Source organism: Scyliorhinus torazame, chromosome 11, assembly GCF_047496885.1.
Source record: "Scyliorhinus torazame isolate Kashiwa2021f chromosome 11, sScyTor2.1, whole genome shotgun sequence".
NCBI lineage: Eukaryota > Metazoa > Chordata > Chondrichthyes > Carcharhiniformes > Scyliorhinidae > Scyliorhinus > Scyliorhinus torazame.
In genome coordinates, this window is record NC_092717.1 from 121,270,001 (window position 1) to 121,289,967 (window position 19,967).

The following is a 19,967-nucleotide window of genomic DNA, read 5'->3' on the forward strand; positions in this document are numbered from 1 at the left end:
CCTGGACAAGAGGGGCACCAATATCCTGGGGGGGAAATTTGCTAATGCTCTTCGGGAGGGTTTAAACTAGTTCAGCAGGGGCTTGGGAACCTGAATTGTAGCTCCAGTATACAGGAGGTTGAGAGTAGTGAGGTCATGAGTAAGGTTTCAAAGTTGCAGGAGTGTACCAGCAGGCAGGAAGGTAGTTTAAATTGTGTCTTCTTCAATGCCAGGAGCATCCGGAATAAGGTGGGTGAACTTGCGGCATGGGTTGGTACCTGGGACTTCGATGTTGTGGCCATTTCGGAGATCTGGATAGAGCAGGGACAGGAATGGTTGTTGCAGGTGCCGGGGTTTAGATATTTCAGTAAGCTCAGGGAAGGTGGTAAAAGAGGGGGAGGGGGTGGCATTGTTAGTCAAGGACAGTATTACGGTGGCAGAAAAGGATGTTGGAGGAGGACTCGACTACTGAGGTAGTATGGGCTGAGGTTAGAAACAGGAAAGGAGAGGTCACCCTGTTAGGGGTTTTCTATAGGCCTCCGAAAAGTTCCAGAGATGTAGAGGAAAAGATTGCAAAGATGATTCTGGATAGGAGCGAAAGCAACAGGGTAGTTGTTATGGGGGACTTTAACTTTCCAACTATTGACTGGAAACGCTATAGTTAGAGTACTTTAGATGGGTCAGTTTTTGTCCAATGTGTGCAGGAGGGTTTCCTGACACAGTATGTAGATAGGCCACGAAAGGAGAGGCCGTATTGGATTTGGTACTGGGTAATGAACCAGGACAGGTGTTAGATTTGGAGGTAGGTGAGCACTTTGGTGATAGTGACCACAATTCGATTAAGTTTACTTTAGCGATGGAAAGGGATAGGTATATACCGCAGGGCAAGAGTTATATCTGGGGGATAGGCAATTATGATGCGATGAGGCAAGACTTAGGATGCATCGGATGGAGCGGAAAACTGCAGGGGATGGGCACAATGAAAATGTGGAGCTTGTTCAAGGAACAGCTACTGTGTGTCCTTGATAAGTATGTACCTGTCAGGGAGGGAGGAAGTGGTCGAGCAAAGGAACCGTGGTTTACTAAGGCAGTCGAAACACTTGTCAAGAGGAAGAAGGAGGCTTATGTAAAGGTGAGACATGAAGGTTCAGTTAGGGCGCTCGAGAGTTGCAAGTTAGCTAGGAAGGACCTAAAGAGAGAGCCAAGAAGAGCCAGGAGGGGCCACGAGAAGTCTTTGGCAGGTAGGATCAAGGATAATCCTAAAGCTTTCTATAGCTGTGTCAGGAATAAATGAATGATTAGGGCAAGAGTAGTGCCAGTCAAGGACAGTAGTGGGAACTTGTGCTTGAGTCCGAGGAGATAGGAGAGGAGAGGTGCTAAATGAATATTTTGTGTCAGTATTCACACAGGAAAAAGACAACGTTGTCGAGGAGAATACAGAGATTCAGGCTACTAGACTAGAAGGGCTTGAGGTTCATAAGGAGGAGGTGTTAACAATTCTGGAAAGTGTGAAAATAGATAATTCCCCTGGGCCGGATGGGATTTATCCTAGGATTATCTGAGAAGCTAGGGAGGGGATTGCTGAGCCTTTGGCTTTGATCTTTAAGTCATCTTTGTCTACAGGAATAGTGCAAGACTGGAGGATAGCAAATGTTGTCCCCTTGTTCAAGAAGGAGAGTAGAGACAACCCCGGTAACTATAGACCAGTGAGCCTTACTTTTGTTGTGGGCAAAGTATTGGGAAGGTTTATAAGAGATAGGGTGTATAATCATCTGGAAAGGAATAATTTGATTAGAGATAGTCAACACGATTTTGTGAAGGGTAGGTCGTGCCTCACAAACCTTAGAGTTCTTTGAGAAGGTGACCAAACAGGTGGATGAGGGTAAAGCAGTTGATGTAGTGTATATGGATTTCAGTAAAGTGTTTCATAAGGTTCCCCACGGCAGAAAATACGGAAGCATGGGATTCAGGGAGATTTAGCAGTTTGGATCAGAAATTGGCTAGCTGGAAGACGACAAAGGGTGGTGGTTGATGGGAAGTGTTCAGACTGGAGTCCAGTTACTAGTGGTGTGCCACAAGGATGTGTTTTGGGGCCACTGCTGTTTGTCATTTTTTTATAAATGACCTGGAGGAGGGCGTAGAAGGATGGGTGAGTAAATTTGCAGATGACACTAAAGTCGGTGGAGTTGTGGACAGTGCGGAAGGATGTTACAAGTTACAGAGGGACATAGATAAGCTGCAGCGCTGGGCTGAGGTGGCAAATGGAGTTTAATGCAGAAAAGTGTGAGGTGATTCATTTTGGAAGGAATAACAGGAAGACTGAGTACTGGGCTAATGGTAAGATTCTTGGCAGTGTGGATAAGCAGAGAGATCTCGGTGTCCATGTACATAGATCCCTGAAAGTTGCCACTCAGGTTGAGAGGGTTGTTAAGGCGTATGGTGCGTTAGCTTTTATTGGTAGAGGGATTGAGTTTCGGAGCCATGAGGTCATGTTGCAGCTGTACAAAACTCTGTCGCGGCTGCATTTGGAGTATTGCGTGCAATTCTGGTCGCCACATTATAGGAAGGATATGGAAGCATTGGAAAGAGTGCAGAGGAGATTTACCAGAATGTTGCCTGGTATGGAGGGAAGATCTTATGAGGAAAGGCTGAGGGACATGAGGCTGTTTTTGTTCGAGAGAAGGTGGTTAAGAGGTGACTTAATTGAGGTAAACAAGATGATCAGAGGATTGGATAGGTGGACAGTGAGAGCCTTTTTCCTCGGATGGTGATGTCTCGCACGAGGGGACGTAGCTTTAAATTGAGGGCTAGATATAAGACAGATGTCAGAGGTAGGTTCTTTACTCAGAGAGTAGTAAGGGCGTGGAATGTCCTGCCTGCAACAGTAGTGGACTCGCCAACACTAAGGGCATTGAAATGGTCATTGGATAGACATATGGACGATAAGGGAATAGTGTAGATGGGCTTTAGAGTGGTTTCACAGGTCGGCGCAACATCGAGGGCCGAAGGGCCTGTACTGCGCTGTAATGTTCTATGTTCTATGCTGCCGCATCAACCAAGTCTCCAGTCAACGCACGCTACGAGTTAGGCGCTCCTAGCTACCAGTCCATACCAGCTTTTGAATCCTGCAGGCTCAGAATTGAACGAAAGGCCATTTGTTCCCCTGACCTGGTGTGCCAGTTCCAAGCTTAGTATAGGCCTTTTAGTGATAGAGAATAGTCTAGAAAGTAGTGTTTATGCAAGAGTAGTGATTTACTGTGTATAATAAATGTGTTTTGATTTGAATCTTACTAATTGGTGTTGAGTTATTGATCAGTACTTGAACTTGAACCTCGTGGCGGTATCATAAAGTTATCTGGCGACTCTAGAGCAAAGGTTATAGAAACAGAGCAAATTCAGTAAAGACCCAACGGGCAACGAATTAAGAGCCAACCAAAGTTAGCAACACTTTCAAAGTTCGGAAATTAATTTGTGACATTATAAAAGTGACGACAAAAAAAATTAAAAACGGGAATAAAATAGAGTAGATCACTAATTGTACACCGGATTCTTCTGCATCCAAAAGTGTCCTCTTGGCCAGGTGTGATTATTGAAACCATTAAGATTTCAGTCAAAAACATTTTTTTTTAAATTGCCAACTCCAGCAGGTGGACAGGTTAATTTCTCCAATTCAAAGAACAAAGAAACCAGCCCAAATGTTATATGGACTCAAAGTTCTAGTTCATTGCAAAGTATTTGCTGCTAAGTCTATTATACATTTCTAGAACGATAACTAAAATGAACAGTTACAGCACTTAGAAAATAATACTTCATATTACCTCTTCAACATTGGAAGCAGTCTTTGCAGAAGTCTCCATGAAAATAAGGCCATGTTCTCTTGCAAAAGCTTCCCCTTCATCCTTCTTCACTTCCCGTCTTGACTCTAAATCACTATCCAGAAGGGTAAAAAAAACCAAAATGTTTTGACAACATCCACGATCACACAGTAACAACCAAACTTGGGATTCTATGGCAACGAACAACCCCAGGGGATGACAGTTATCCAATGGTCCACTAGAGGATAGAAATTATGTTTAATTTAAAGAATGCAACAAATTTCAAGGAAGTCACTTACAATGCAAGAAAGAGGAGATACCTGGAAGTGGAAAGTTGGTGCATTTTCTTTGCATCTTTCCTATCAGAGCAATATTAATAAAAAGCACAAAGTGATCACTTTGCTTTAATTTATATCAGAGTTAGTTTCATGATATTTTGCCAATTTGCATTGCAATGTGCTATAAAGGTACTTTTGCAGTCAGCTTTTGGGACCATTCTTAATTTTAACAATTGAGATCAGTTTAATTTAGTTGCAATTGCATTTTCACAAGTATCAATTTATTTCCGCAATCTAATGCTGGATTGTTCTGGTATGTAGACAAACAACCCATGACACTCTTCTTTTCCCCATTACAAATCCCTTTCACTGATTTGCTCCAAAATGGAGATCACCATAGCAGCACTCACTTGAACCATCCCACTCAATCTTAGACCATTTCCCAGGCCACCACACACAAAACCTCTACCTTTGCTAAACACTTCAGGACCAGGTTACTGTGCTACTGAACCAATCTGAACTAAACACTAGTTGGGACCACCTATCCTGGCTCCTGCACTCCCTTTTCAGAAACTTCAAAAAGTCTTCTGATGAATCAGTCCTCGCCCTCCAAGCCCATTTCTAGCCTTTATCCTCCCAGATCAGTTTATTAAAAGAAATCACAGCCTCAGTTTCACTCTACTTTTCTCACAACTGTATTTAAGTCCCCTCTGACCAGTTCTCATATTGCTCAAAGCACTGTGCCTGGTCAAATTTACCAACCAACTATCTCAACTTCAGCTTCTGTACTTTATTTCTTCATGTTCTTTAACTCTCCAACAGTCCGCAATGCCAATATCTCCATCGCTCTCACTCCAATCCAGCAATACTTGTATGTTGCTTAAAAGAGATTGTATCACTTTTTGTCTTGCATTCACCAGGACAAGAATACCAAATTTCAAATGATCACATCAACTTATATTACAGAAGAGTGCGCTAATTGATTGGCAAGTTGACAGAGGCCATGAAGAAAGCAATAGGGAGGGAACTGTAGGATCAAGGTCCCTGGCAATTCAAAAAAAAGTGAAAGACATGAACATATTCCTTATGCCTGCAGAGGATAGATCCCTGCATCTCCGAGGCACAAGTCAGGAGTGCGATGTTGCCTGACTGCAGCTCCAACACCACAAGAAGCTCAACACCATAGAGGACAAAGCAGTCCACTTAATTGGCACTCAATCCACAAACATGCACTCCCTCCACCACCAACGGGCAGGGCACACCATCGACAAGATGCACTGCAGCAACTCACCAAGAGAAAATGTTGTTAGTCAAGCAACAGAAACCAGAAGTTCAGACATCTCAATAAAACTAGGTACTTAAGTTTGCAAAGCAGTTTTACTGACAAGACGTAACATAAATTGTATCCAGTATTGTGCACCTTACTTGTTAAAGATGCCAGGGCCACGGAAAAAAGATTTCTTCATATACCAGAGATAAAATGCTTTCATGAGAAGGGGCTCGAGAAATTAATTAAAAGCAAAGAGTAAGAGGAGATCTGATACAGAAGTTGCATATTAAGAGGGGGGGGGGGTGGTTTGGAAGGTTAATACATTGCCAACTGCTTATAGCAGACATATTTGTGCAAACCTGATGATTGCCAGCTATACACAATAGTATAACATCCAACGCTATTTTCTAGTACGGCGGCCCACCCGCCTACCGTACTAGTTTAGTGCCTACTAGTGTCAGTGAAGGATATATTGGCAGATTCTCTCCTGATCTGTTTGAAGTGTTTAACTGAGCTGGGTTTTAAAAGATATGGCAGGGGCTTCGAGAGTTACTCAGTTATATTTTTTAATGTCTCGTGTGTCTTGCCAACTGGACTCTCAATATGTCCTGCCACCTTCAAGGAATTGGGCACATGCACCTAAAGGTCCCTTGTCCTGCACCCTGCACATTTATAACTGCACCATCAAGTCTATTTTGCCTCTATCCATCCCTTCTGGTAAAATGCAGTACCTCACACTTCTCCATTTCATTTGATCTGTCACTTGTTTGTTAGCTTATGTTCTGCTGCATTCAACTGGTGCCATCGTCATTGTTTGTCATACAAAACTTGGGAGGTACCATGAGCAAATTTTGAAATTACGCGATTTATATATACACATCTCAAAAAGGCAGTGGGACTATCTTGCCCCTTGAAACACCACTGTCCACCATCCCCAAGACTGAAAAATAGATAGGGAGAAATTGTTCCCACTCGTGAAGAAACAAGAACAGGGGATAAAGATTTAAAGTAATTGTCAAACAAAGTAAAAGCATTATAACAAGGTGGATGCTACCAGAGGAATGGAGAATTGCAAAAATGAAACTAAAGGTCAGTCGATTCAAACTTTGTGAAGCTTTTAGGAATGATGTTCTGGGCCACAATTAACAGTGACTTGGACAAATGTGAATTAATTAAGAAAGCCTGTACACATTTGTAAAATGCAAATGATCAACTAATTTGGTGAGTTTTTTTTATTAAGATAGCAGACTGCTGACATGGTATCCATGGAATTCCAAAAGTTGTTTGTCACATAAAAGGCTTACAGCAAAGTTAAAGCCCATAAAATAAAATGGACAGTGACAGCATGGATAGGAAGATGGTTGAGTGACAGGGAACCATGCTTAATGCTTGTTTTTCAGATTTAAGATATAGTGGAGTTCCCCAATAGGTTGTCCCCTAAGACCACTGTTTTCCTGGATATATATTATGATCCAAGCTTGGGTGCACAGGGCACAATTTCAAAATTTGCAGGTGGCAAAACAAGAGGACATAAGACAAATGAAATGGGTGTACATGTGCCAGGTGAAATTCAACAAAGTGACCAGGAAGAAAAACGGAGACAATAGAAGCTAAAGCATGTCATAGTAAAAGCAGTGTTAAGAATACAAACCATGGGTTACGTATACACAATTGCTGAAGATGACAGGGTGGGTTGAGAAAATGGTTAAAGCATACAGGATCCTGGGTATTATATTTTTAAAAATCAGTATGGGAATAAAAGCAATGGTTTGGCATTAACTGAAGTACAGTGTTAAATGCTGGGTACTAATCATCAGTAAGCATGTGAAGGCTTCAGAGAGAACTTCAGTTACACAAATAGATTGGGGAGGCTGCAGTTGTTCTGCTTGCAGAGGAGATTTGATGGAAGTGTTCAAAATCATGAGGCATCTGGACACATCTGGGCACTCACGGTGTCAGTGGGAGCACTGCTGTCTCAGTGCTAGGGACCCAGATTTGACTCCATCCTTGGGTGACTGAAGTTTTCACATTCACCCCATGTGTGCGTGGGTTTCCTCAGTGTGCTCCAGTTTCCTCCCACAGTCCAAAGATGTACAGGTTAGGTGAATAGGCCAGATAAATTGCTCCTTCATGTCTGAAACGCAAGGTGGGGTTAAGGGCCTAGGTAGGGTGCTCTCTGTGAGTTGGTGCACTTGATGGGCCGAATGGGCTCCCTCACGGAGGGATTCTTTTCTGGCAGTTAGTAACTGCTCCACTGGCAGATGGGCTGAGAACCAGGGGATGTTGACTTGGGGGACTGGAAAAAGAACCAATAGTGACATGAGAAATTTTTTTTTATAAATAAAAAAGTAAATTGGATTGGCATCTGAAGATAAAATAAAATACACGACAGGTTAAGGGCAGCAGAATGAAATACTATCCAAGTTGCCCCTGCTGAGAGCTGTTGCAGACAAATGCCTAATAGCCTCCTGTGCTCGACGCATTTAGATTCCAATTCTCGTCTTCCCATCATAATACTCGTTTTTAGTCAGCTGTTTTGAACCCAGTCAGCTTTTGCTATCTTTGTAGGTTGCCACATGCAAATTAAAATTTTACCTTTTATTTCCAATAAGCATGATGACCATGTTGGAGTTCGAATGCTGGCGAGCATCTTCTAACCAAGTTGTCAAGTGATTGAAAGTGTCCCTTCTGTGAAAAAATTGTTGAGATAAAAAGGTTTTAAGTCTATTGTTGAAAAGCTGCATGCTTACATCTTTAGCATAATTCCAAGCTAACTTGCAAACCCTCAGTCCATCTCCTGCCTATTTCCAACCTCCCTTTCAGAAAGGTCAATGCCACTAAACTCAAATACCACTTCTCCAACCATTATGTTTGAATTAGTTCAGTGACAGCCATCCCACAACAGGTAAACTGCTTGGTAGAAGACATGACAGGCAACACAATTATTCAGACTGTTCTGCTGCATCACTACCAGTGCCCCACTTTTTAAAATTCATTTTACACGATGTGGGCGCCACTGTTTCAGCCAGCATTTATTGCTCATCCCACATATGTATATCTACCCCATATATGTACATGTCCATGGTTCCATAATTGCTTACCCCATCGACAACACCTAAATAGTCATCTGTAGTACACCAAGACTCGTCTAGTCCAATCTTTGGCACCTACAGATGGTGTCACCAGTAGGTGATATCCATTGAATGTTGCTTCTATATCTTGGACCAAAATTTACCCCTCTGCCATCACCTTCAACTCAGGAAATGTTCCTCGTCTGATCAGCAGCAGGTAAATAAGCCAGAAAGTTTTAGATCCAGCAAGACTGCAGCATCCTAAATGGAGCTTCTGACAAACAGGGCCCAGAAAGGGGTTGCAAAACACCAGGGTCCATGCCCCATGGGGGCCTGGATTCAAGCCAGTACCAGAACAACAGTAATCATTGGCTGAGTAGCCCGTCGAGTGAGATGGTCCACGTGCCAGACTGCCTGCTTTGGACACTGCAAGAACAATTATTGGGTGCGTCAGATTCTGTAGTTCTTCCTTCCTTGATGCTGGGCTCGGTGGCAGTTTTGCTGTTTTAAAGGTGGAGGATGCAGTGGGCATCTTCTTCAGACCTGGAGCACAAGGTGAACAAGATAAAGGACCAGCCTCTACATTAACTTAGGAGTGTAACAGAAAGCTATAAATAATCTAGTTCAGAAAATAGAGACTACGGCCTTCAAAAAGCTGCAGGGGTTCTGCAATTGTGCCAAGGTATCATAGTGCCTTATCTCAGTCTCAATTTCCTGAAGCAAAGCAATGTTCCAGATCCTCAGTACCTGCCAGTAACAGTACATCAGTGCCCGCCACTGAATAACAGCCAAAGAGTCCATGGGATCCAAGGAAATTTGCCAAATTGGTCCAGAATTGGCAGAGTGGCAGGAAGCAGAGGGCGATAGTAGAGTGGTGTTTTTCTGACTGGAAGTCGATGTCCAGTGGGGTCCTGCAGGGATCAATGTCAGGGCCCTTGCTGTTTAAGGTTTATATAAAAATGATTTGGACATGTAGGATGGTTGATCAGCAAGTTCGCAGATGATACTAAAATTGGTGGGGTGGTAAATAGTGAGGATAGCCTTAAATCACAGGAAGATATAGACAGGCTGTTCAGAGGCAAATGGAATTCAATCCAGATAACTGAGTGGATGCACTTGAGCAGGACAAACAAGGCAAGGGAATGGCAGGATCCTGGGAAGCACCAAGGATCAGAGGGTTTCTCACCCCCATTCTCCTGCTTTCTCCCCCTAACCCCAGATTCCCCCTATTAATCAAGAACCTATGTATCGGTCTTAAAGACACTCAAATTATTTGGCCTCCACAGCCTTCTGCACACCACCCTGCGGCTGAAGAAATTCCTCCTCATCTCAGTTTTAAAGGGTCGTCCCTTCAGTTTGAGGCAGTGGCCTTGGGCTCCAGTTTTTCCTACTAGTGGAAACATCCTCTTCACGTCAACTCGATCCAGGCCTCGCATTATCCTGTTACGTTTCAGTAAGATTCCCCCCCCCACCCCCATCCTTCTAAACTCCAACGAGTACAGACCTAGAATGCACACATGACAAGCTCTTCATTCCAGGAATCATTCTTGTGAGCCTCCTCTGGACCCTTTCCAAGGACAGCACATCCTGCCTTAGGTATGGGGTCCAACTGCTTACAATACTCCGAAATGGGTCGGAGCATAGTCTTCTACAGCCTCAAGTGCATCGCTGGTCTTGCATTCTAGCCCTCTCGACATGAATGCCAACATTGCATTTGCCTTCCTAACTGCCAACTGAACCCAACATTAACCTTGCCCTTTGTGCTTCTGATTTCCTAAGCCTTTTTATTTAGAAAATAGTCTATCCCTCCAGGCACTCTGCCTTCTGCCAGTCAGCCAATCCTCTATCTTACCCTTAACACCATGAGCTAACAGCCTCCTATACAGCACCTTGTAAAAGACCTTCTGGAAATCCAAATAGATCATGTCCACTGGTTCTGCTTTGTCTAACTTGTACACCCGTCCCTTAAAGCAGCAGTGCAGGTGGATACAGTGGCTAAGAAGGCATATGGTACAGTTGCCTCTATTAGCCACAGAATAGAGGTTAAGAGCAGGGAGGCTATGTTGGACATGTATAAAACATTGGTTAGACCACAGCTGGAGTATTGCATGCAGTTCTGGAATCCATATTATAAGGGAGATGTGATAGCACTGAAAAGGGTTCAGGGGAGATTTAACATGATGTTGCTGGAGCAGGAGAATTTTAGCTACGAAGAGAGATTGGATAGACTGGGATAAAAGCAAATTACTGCAGATGCTGTAATCTGAAAAACAGAAAATACTGGACAATATCAGCAGGTCTAACGGCATCGGTGGAGAGAAAAAGGGAGCTAAAGTTTAGAGTCTGGATAACTCTTTCCTTGGAGCAGAGGAACCAGGAACGACATGATTGAGATGTATAAATTTATGAGGGGCATAGAGTAGACAGGAAGAACTTTTCCCCTTGGAGGAATCAATGACCAAGGGATACAGGTTTAGAAGGGATAAGGGGGAAAACATCTTCATCCAGAGGGTGGTGAGAGTCTGAAACTCACTGTCTGAAAGGACAGTGGATGTAGAGTCCCTCATAACATGTGCACCTGCAAAAAATGGGATTAGAATGCATGCATGGTTGGTTGACTGCTAGACATGGGCTAAAAGGCCTTTTCTGTGCTGTAGACTTTGATCACTAACTCAAGCAAGGGGACTCTATCCTCCCTGGTCTGTGTTAGGTGTGGGGGTAGGAGAAGATTGCACCATTTGCAGAACACCAGCCACCTATCCAGTGATAGTCAACTAATGCAACATGGAATAACATGAAATCTTCCTGGCCTGTCCGTGCTTTCAGACTGTCTGTACTTACAATTTGCTCTTATGCTTTGCCCCTGGATTTTCTCTCCAATTTATATGGAAAGGAATATTTCCTGACCTCACATTGCTGAGGGGGGAGGCTCAACTGGCAGAATACTGTGACAAAACTTGGAAAATGCACGGTCCTCAGAATAGTTGCCAGTTAGCTTTAGCTGATAAGATTTTTTGCCTTGGGGAAATCAAAGGATATGGGGAGCAGACAGGGATGTGGAGTTGAAACCCAGCCATTATAATGAATGGCAGAGCAGGCTCAAAGTGCCATAGTCTACGCCTGCTCCAATTCTTGTGGAAATACAGTCACACATCACATGCCCGGGCTTTCAGCACAATCTTCAGATGGATATGGCTCCCTACCAGGAGCATGACATTGAACCTTTTGCTCCCTGCATTTGGAGTAATTTATACCATAAGGAGCTACGCTACCATTAATGGTGTTGACCTTCCACATTTGAAATGTTTGCATAGACTATTTAAAGCTATTTTTATATTGCAGTGCATTCTCAATATCATGAACAACTTGCATCCCTCACAAATTTTCTATAGCGTAAGCTTGCTTCAGCGTATGAAAATTGTCAAAATACTTTGCACCAATATGTCTATGCAAAGTGTGGTCACTGAACAACTTGAAAGCACAGGCCTTGTTCCAGGTCACATACGGTGCCTGTGAAAAATTAAAGTTATCGCAGGCTAAAAAATCTGGTCATGCAAAGTTTATAGAAAGCATTCCTTTACACATCTGCAACATTTTGACTTGACACAGATCTGATTCTGCATATTCACCAGCAGATCCATTGAGGCCAGGAACTGGTAGATCAGGAAGACCAAACAAGTACCTTGAACTACAGTACTGCCAACAACTATGGGAAATTTGTATGTCAAGAGTTGATGGCATTAACAACATTAAAAATAGCTTCTGAAACAAATAGAAACATATGTAGCAGAAACTCTAGTTCCAGCAAATTCAGAAAATTAGCCATTTTTCTTTTTCTGCAGATTTCCTTCCGCAATCATGACGAATGCCAGGGTCTGCTGCTTTCAAAGGAATCAATAGCACCACAACTTCAGACGACTTGACTGGTGCTGAAATCTGGATGTTGTAGTGTGTCTCAATGGGTCCTGGAGTCATGCTGATGGACTCGCTGTTCCAATTCAGAGACCATTACTCAAGAGAAATTTGCCCAAAACTTGCACATATTTTCATGTGTAAAATATTAGAGCTCAAACACCGTTGTAGGTCAGCAGTTTGTGAAAAATAAACCAGTCAAGACAATAATAGCAGCAATAAGATTGAAGGCTTTTTTGCTGTAAACCTACTATAATTGGCAATAAAATATTCACGACTCTACTAGCACCTCTTCCCTTGCTCCCTTGCACTCTTTCCAAAATAGATGGAAATGAGAAGCTGGGGATATTTACATTTTTTGAAACTAATCTATCGAGGCGAATATTAACCTCAAAGGCCAAGTGTTCAACTCATTGCATCTCCAAGGGGGATAGTGATATTTGTCAAAGCTGTAGGTACAGCAGCAACAAGAACTAGCGCCTGCTGCAGCCTACAGAGAAGATACGTTTGGGTTTGTGTAATCACAGGCAAACATATGCTTTGCTGCATCTCTGCCAACTAGAGCGAGAGTCTGAGAAATTGATAACAGAAAATAAGGGAAGTGGCAAAGGCTTTGAAACAGTATTTTGAAAATTTAGAAAATCACAATTTCATCAGGCAGAGTCGACATGGATTTGTGAAAGGGAAAGCACATTTAACTAATTTATTAGTGTTATGAGGGAGGAGAGCCTGTAGATGTGGTGAACTTGGATTTCCAAAAGGCATTGATCAGATGTCACCACAAAGGTTACACGTTTTAGGGGATAACATATTAGCGCGGATGAATTTTTGGTTATCTAAGAGGAAGGAGAGCAGGGGTAAGCGAGTCATTTTCAGGTTGGCAAGCTGTAACAAGGAGTGCCACAAGGATCACAACTATTTACAATCCACATCAATATTTGAAAGTGTCAGAATATATGGTATCTAAATTTGTCAATGACATCAGATAGGTAGAAAAGTTAGTTGCCAAGAGGCAAGTATTCTGCAAAGGGATTTAGATTGATTAAGCACATGGGCAAAAATCTATGTAATGTGGGAAAATGTGAACTTGTCCAATTTAGCAAAAATAGAAATGCCAAAAAACAGGATCAGAATAAGGTCATTCAGGCCTTCCAACCTACTCCCCTATTTAAATTCATTGTTGATCCTCTATCTTATGCCCACCCTCTCCCATAGACCTCGACAGCCAAGTCTAGAAATCCATTTCCTTCTTAAATATTGTGACTTGTCCTCTACCAGAGGACTCTACAGGTTCACCACCCTTGGAGGGAAGTTTCTCCTCATCTTACTCCTATATCCCCATATCCGGAGACTGTGCCCTTTGTTCTAGAACCTCGGTCAGAGGAAACATCATCCCTGCGTCCAGCCCCATCTGAAATTTATACCTTACAATGAGATTCGCTCGTTCTTCTAAGCTCCAGTGAATACAGGCCTAGTCGACCCAATCTCCCCTTGTAGGACAATGTTGCAATCCCATGAATCAGACTGGTGAACCTTTGCTGCATTCCCTCTATGCAAGTTTATCCTTTCTTAAATAAGGAGACCAGAACTGCACACAATACTCCAGGTGTGGTCTCACCAGTGCCCTGCACAGCTGCAGCAAGACATCCTTGCTCCTGCATTTGGGTCCTCTTGCAATGAAGCCCAACATACTAATTGCCTTCTTTATTGCTTGCTGCACCAGAGTGCTTGCTTTCAGTGACTAGTGTACAAGGATGCCCAGGTCCCTTTGTACATCATTTCCCAATCTTTCACTACTTAAATAATAATCTGCCATCATTTTTCCTACCAATGCTGGTAACTTCACACTTATTCACTTCATTACCCACTTAATACTGCATCTGCCATGTTTTTGCCCACTTACCTCAATTTATCTAAATTGCCACGAGTATCTCAACATCCTTCTCACCGCTCACGCCAAGTTTGCTGACACAAACATTGGTAATACATTTGGTTCCCTCATGCAAATCCATTTTTTAAAAAATTATTTAAAATTTTTTTTATTTTTTTTTTTAAATAAAAAAAAGAGTACCCAATTATTTTTTCCAATTAAGGGGCAATTTTGCATGGCCAATCCACCTACCCTTGGTGTTGTGGGAATGAGACCCATGCAGACTCAAGGAGAATGTGCAAACGCCACACGGACAGTGACCCAGGTCCGGGATCGAGCCCTGGTCCTTGGTGGCATGAGGCAGCAATGCTAACCACTAGGCCACTGTGCTGCCCTACCTCATCCTATTAATTGAATAGCTGGGGCCCAAGCACTGATCCCCGAGGGACCTCACTAGTCACCACCGCATACAACTGTAAAAAAAAACACTTATTCCTACGGCTTCCTGTCTGCTAACCAATTTTTAATCCATGCCGATACATTACCCCAATCCCACGTACTCCATTTTGCACACTAACCTCTTGTGGGACTATCAAAAGCTTTCTGAAAATCCAAATAAATCATATCCACTGGCTTTTGCTCATCTATTCTACTAGTTGCATCTAGTAGGTTTGTCAAACAGGATTTTCCTTTCATAAATTCATGTGACTTTGACTAATCCCATTGATATTCTCCAAGTGTCCTGTGATCACATCCTTTATAATGGGCTCACAATTTCCCGACTTGTGATTTAAGGGTTCTAATTCTCAAACTCTCCCCCCTCCTTTTTGTAAGATTTGGGTTACATTTGCAATCCTCCAATCTGCCAGGGCTACTCCAGAATCTACATAAATTTGGACGCCGATTACCTACGCATTCAATATTTCCATGGCCACCTCCGTTCATATCCTGCGATGTAGATCGTGAAGTCCTGGGGAATGTCAGCTTCCAGTCCCGTTAACTGATCCAGCCTTTTTGTTTAAGCAATATTAATTTCCTAGAATTCTTCCTTCACATTAGACTCGATTCCTTAGCATTTCTGGAAAGTTTTGTCCCTTCCTCCATTAAGACGAAGTACTTGCTTAATTGCTCTGCCATTTTTATTCTCCACTTGAGGTTCCTGTTTCGGACTGTAAGGGACTTGCATTTATCTTCACCAATCTCTTCTTTTTAAATAAATTTAGAGTACCCAATTATGGGGTAATTTAGCATGGTCAATTCACCTACCCTGAACATCTTTGGGTTGTGGAGGGGGTGAGACCCACGCAGACATGGGAAGAATGTGCAAACTCTACACGGACAATGACCGGGAGCCCAGATTGAACCCAGGTCCTCTGCGCGCGAGGCAGCAGTGCTAACCGCTATGCCACCATGCTGATTTACATACAATGCTTTCAGAGTCCGCTTAATTGCAAATTTACTCATACACTGATGTGGATTTTGCGTAGCTGCAGCTGGAGCCACTTCTTGCACAAGTGGTCATCCTGAACACTGGAAGCATCCGGACTTCCCAGATCACACGAGGGCATTCCACATGGCCAAGCTGCCCTGCCATGACTTACCCTGAAATTACTCCCTTCATCTCCTCCAGTTTAGAGACCAAATACAGCAGAAATACTCCAAGTCCTACTTAACAATGCCACTTCTCTTCTTTGAGGAAGAAAATGAAAGGAGCACCACATTTTCATCTTCATTGAATTCCCTCACTTACCAAACCCAAGTACTCAAACGCATCCCAAAGCAGCACTCCAGGAAAAAAGTTATTTAAATGCTGCAAGGTTGCTGAATCTGATGGGCGAAGGGTATCTGGGTGTCCTAAGAATATACTGGTACACCAAGTTAGTAGAAACACAAATGAAATGTTTGGGAATGGAACATAAAATAGAACAGAATAAGAGGGAAGAGGGTAGTTTTACAACAGCTGCACAATGGAATACTGTTTTGCTCTCTTTACTTGAAAACAATAATTGTGTTAGAATCAGTTCACAGAAGGTTCATTTGATTCATTTCGGAGGGATGAAGAACATATTTTATGAAGGAAAGTTGAACAGATCAGGCCTATACCCATTGGGAGTGTTGAATCATGAAATGTATTCAAGGCCAATTAGACACATTTGAGAGACAAGTCAAAGGTTATGGAGAGCAGACGGCAAAGTAGAGTTGAGACCACAACAGCTCAGCCATCATCTTATTGAATGGCAGAGCAGGTTCGACAGACGGAATGCCCTACTCTTGTCCTTGCATTAATGTTTATTCACATGTTCCCAACTAATTATGACAAGTTAGTGTATGTAGAATGTAGTTTAAAATGTGCACATTCTAAAACAATAATTGCATTAAAATTAAGCCAAATTTAACAAGTCAATAATCCAATATAATTACACCTTCGATCAAAGAACTGAAAACCAACTAAATTTAAGTTACCTTGTGATGTCATAAACTAGCAAGGCACCAGCAGCTCCTCTGTAGTAGGATCTTGTGATGGAACGGAAAGACTCCTGACCAGCCTAGTGACAATAAAATAGAATCTTGTTTTGTTACTTACCCAAGGCTTATATGGCCAATGAATTACAAACATGCACTTGTTCGGAGGTGAATTGAAGTGTGAGCATCACAGCTGATCTGTACTATTAATATTTATTATTCCACACTCTTGTCCCTCTGACACCATGTGGTTACAGGACAGCCATAATTCATCTCAGATTGGTGATTTGCTCCTTCAATACTTGTATGCTGTAAATAAGGGAAGGTAGGCAGAGCAGGAGCAGAAGGCAGGGAAATTACAGAGGTTTGCAAGAACCACTGAATGGGGAAACTTATTATCCTAATGTCAACAGAGTACTTGTGTAAATGGGAGCAAAATGAGTGTATCTTAAACGTGTTCAGGAGAAATGTCCTAACAGTATGTTTCTGGCTCTTAGGAGGCAGTATTGCTGGATCTAGTTCTGGTAGTGAAGTTGGCCAACTGCATCACGGGCCAAGAGTGCAATAAGGGAACAGTAGCATCATAAAGTTTAGAATAACTAGGCAAAAGGACAATTGACAATCTAAGTAAAAATATGGAATTCGAGGAATACCAATATCAAGGGGTTGTTGCAACTATCTAGTTCATTGCAGAGGTACCATTTAGTTCTGGGAAGATAGTTGTGAAGATATGGTAACCAAAATGCTGGGCCTAAAAGAAAAATGGCAGTTCAGAAGGTTTTCCATGTTTGTTTAATAGTGTCAGAATAGAAGAGATGAAGCCATAAAACAACAAGTGGACTTGCTTAGTTGGTAAACTGGAGACATGATGCCAGCACTGCTTGCAAAGTGCAGTCCAGAGAGGTGGTTTGTTTTGCAAGTTAACTAAATTAGTTTAAATGTATTCAGAACCCTGAAAGGCATGGACTTGTAGAATTTAGAAATGGAGGCAGTACAAAACCAAGGAAAATGAATAACCTTCATAAAACAATTTTGACCACAAGATGTAGGAGCAGACACAAGCCATTCAAGCCCATTGGGTCTGCTCTGCCATTCATTGAGATCATGGAAGTTTGTAAAACTATGGATGCGCGCAGGATATGGCATGATTAATAGTAGGCAGGAGATTCAGATCTACTCTTTCTGCATTCAGGTCAGAGCCATATCCTTCTGCACTACAACCACAATGCAGCTATTCTAAATGAATCCAGACACCATCCACATGCTAAGACAAATCGTATTACGAAATGATCAACAAACTGCCTCAGTTTTTTTTACAGCTGTTTATATGAATATTTGAAATACAAATCTGCTCTTTTGCTACAACTGTGCATTAAAGTGAAATCAGAGAACGACCTCAATTTTACATTTGAATTGAAAACAAAAACACCTGCAGAAACAAACACAAAAGTCAACTTTTTATAGACATCATCTGTTTAAAAGGCTATACTAGTTGTCCATATCCATACCGGGTCCATCTTGACTATCAGTTCAGCAATCAAATGTATAAGACATAAAAACTGAAATGGAGGAACAGACTTACAGTATCCCAAATCTGAAGTTTTATTTGTTTTCCATCAATGGTTATCATTCGAGCCCCAAATTCTACACCTAAATCAAATTAGAAAAAGAATTAATGTACAAGAGCAAGACGGTTTTGCAGGACAAATCCTTAAAAGTAGTACAACGAATTGGAAATCTCTTCAGCCAGCAAAGTAAAATTTAGCATTCCACCAAATTATTCAAATGACTTTGAACATTTTGCATGAAAACAGAGTGCTATTTAGTGACATGTGCTGGCAATACTTTAATGGGGTTGTAATGAAGTATAAATTGCTGACTTCATTTATCTAAATGATCAACTTAATCTACTTTTGATTTTAAGTGACATTCATAACAAGCTATTCTATTTTTAAAAAAAACAGTATTTGGCCATAAGGTCCCTCGAGCCTGCTCAGTCACTTAACAAGGTCATGGATAATCCTCAAACTTTTCACTTTCCCACCAATCCAAAAATCTATCGACTTCAGCCAATGACTTAATATCCACATAAGAAATCCAAAGAGTCACAACCCTCCTGAGGGAAGGAATGTCCCCTCATCTCAGTCCAAAATGGCTGTGCTCCAAGCCCACCCCCCACCCCGCTACTTTTTCAGGGGAAACAGCATCTCAGTATTTGCCCTGTCAAACCCCTTCAAAATCTTACATGTTTCAATGAGGCCATCTCATTCTTCTAAACACCAAAGACCAGAGCCTCATTCTCTCAAGTCTTTTCATCTCATCCCTGGAATCACCGAGTGAACCTTTGTCACAGTCCCTCTAAAGACGAGTATAAGTATGGAGACCAATACACTCTGGCGTTTTCTCACAACAGTCCTGAATATCTACAATGACACAGCTCGTTACACTCCAAACCCTTTGCCTAGAATTCAAAAGTCTTCCTAATTGCTTGCAATACCCACAAATTAACTGTTTTCTTACACAGGGATACACAAATTCCTCTGAACATTTAGCAGTTCCCTCACCTTTTAAAACAAGATTTATTTTTTCTAATCTTGAGTGAATACCTTCATATTTTTCCATCTGCAACCTTCTTGCCCACTCAACATATCTATATGGCCTTTTTCAGACTTCTTGCGTTCCACAGAATACTTCCCCTACCATGCATACAGTGCCCTTCGTTCCTTCATCCAAGCTTATTGCACCCCACTAGTAACAGCCTTCCAACCTGAAAATTATTTATTCCTAATCCCTATCCATTTCTGTGACACCTTATCGAATGTCTTTTAAAAATCCAAACACACAGCAAGCACTGGTTCCCCTAGATCTTCCTGCCATTTACAAAATATCTTTCATAAAACTATGCTGATATTGCCTAACCTTATGATGATTTGCGAAGTGCTGCCAACATATATTTAGTAATGGACTCCAGCATTTTCCCCAACAACTGAAGCCAGGCTAACTGTCTGGTTTCCACCATCTCTTGAAAAGCAGTGTTAGGTTGCTATCCATCAATCCAATAGAATTATTCCGATTGAGAGAACTCAAGATCGTTAATCAACACATCCAACATTTCTGTAAAAGACTTATTTTACGATTTTGATGACTGGGTCTTATATTTATTTGCTTTCAGTCCCATCAATCTGACTATTATTAATGGCTAATTACTTGCATACCTCTGAAGGACTGTTAAATTTTCCAAGATTTTTTATGTCAAAACAGTTAATATGTTGATTAAATAGAGAAGTCGCGTGTGCATCAAAACACTTC

The 19,967-nt window shown here is 41.9% G+C and overlaps 1 protein-coding gene across 2 annotated transcripts in view; it reads right to left on the reverse strand.

The window, feature by feature from the left end:
• rab2a (RAB2A, member RAS oncogene family) overlaps nt 1-19,967 on the reverse strand; it is a 97,815-nt gene that overhangs the window by 54,457 nt on the left and 23,391 nt on the right. For both annotated transcript variants that reach the window (XM_072467713.1, XM_072467712.1), the window contains 4 exons: nt 18,241-18,308; nt 16,659-16,741; nt 7,938-8,030; nt 3,798-3,909 (listed from right to left, as the gene is read on the reverse strand). In XM_072467713.1, the coding sequence (XP_072323814.1) occupies nt 3,798-3,909; nt 7,938-8,030; nt 16,659-16,741; nt 18,241-18,308 (356 nt within the window). The remainder of the gene's footprint in view (nt 1-3,797; nt 3,910-7,937; nt 8,031-16,658; nt 16,742-18,240; nt 18,309-19,967) is intronic.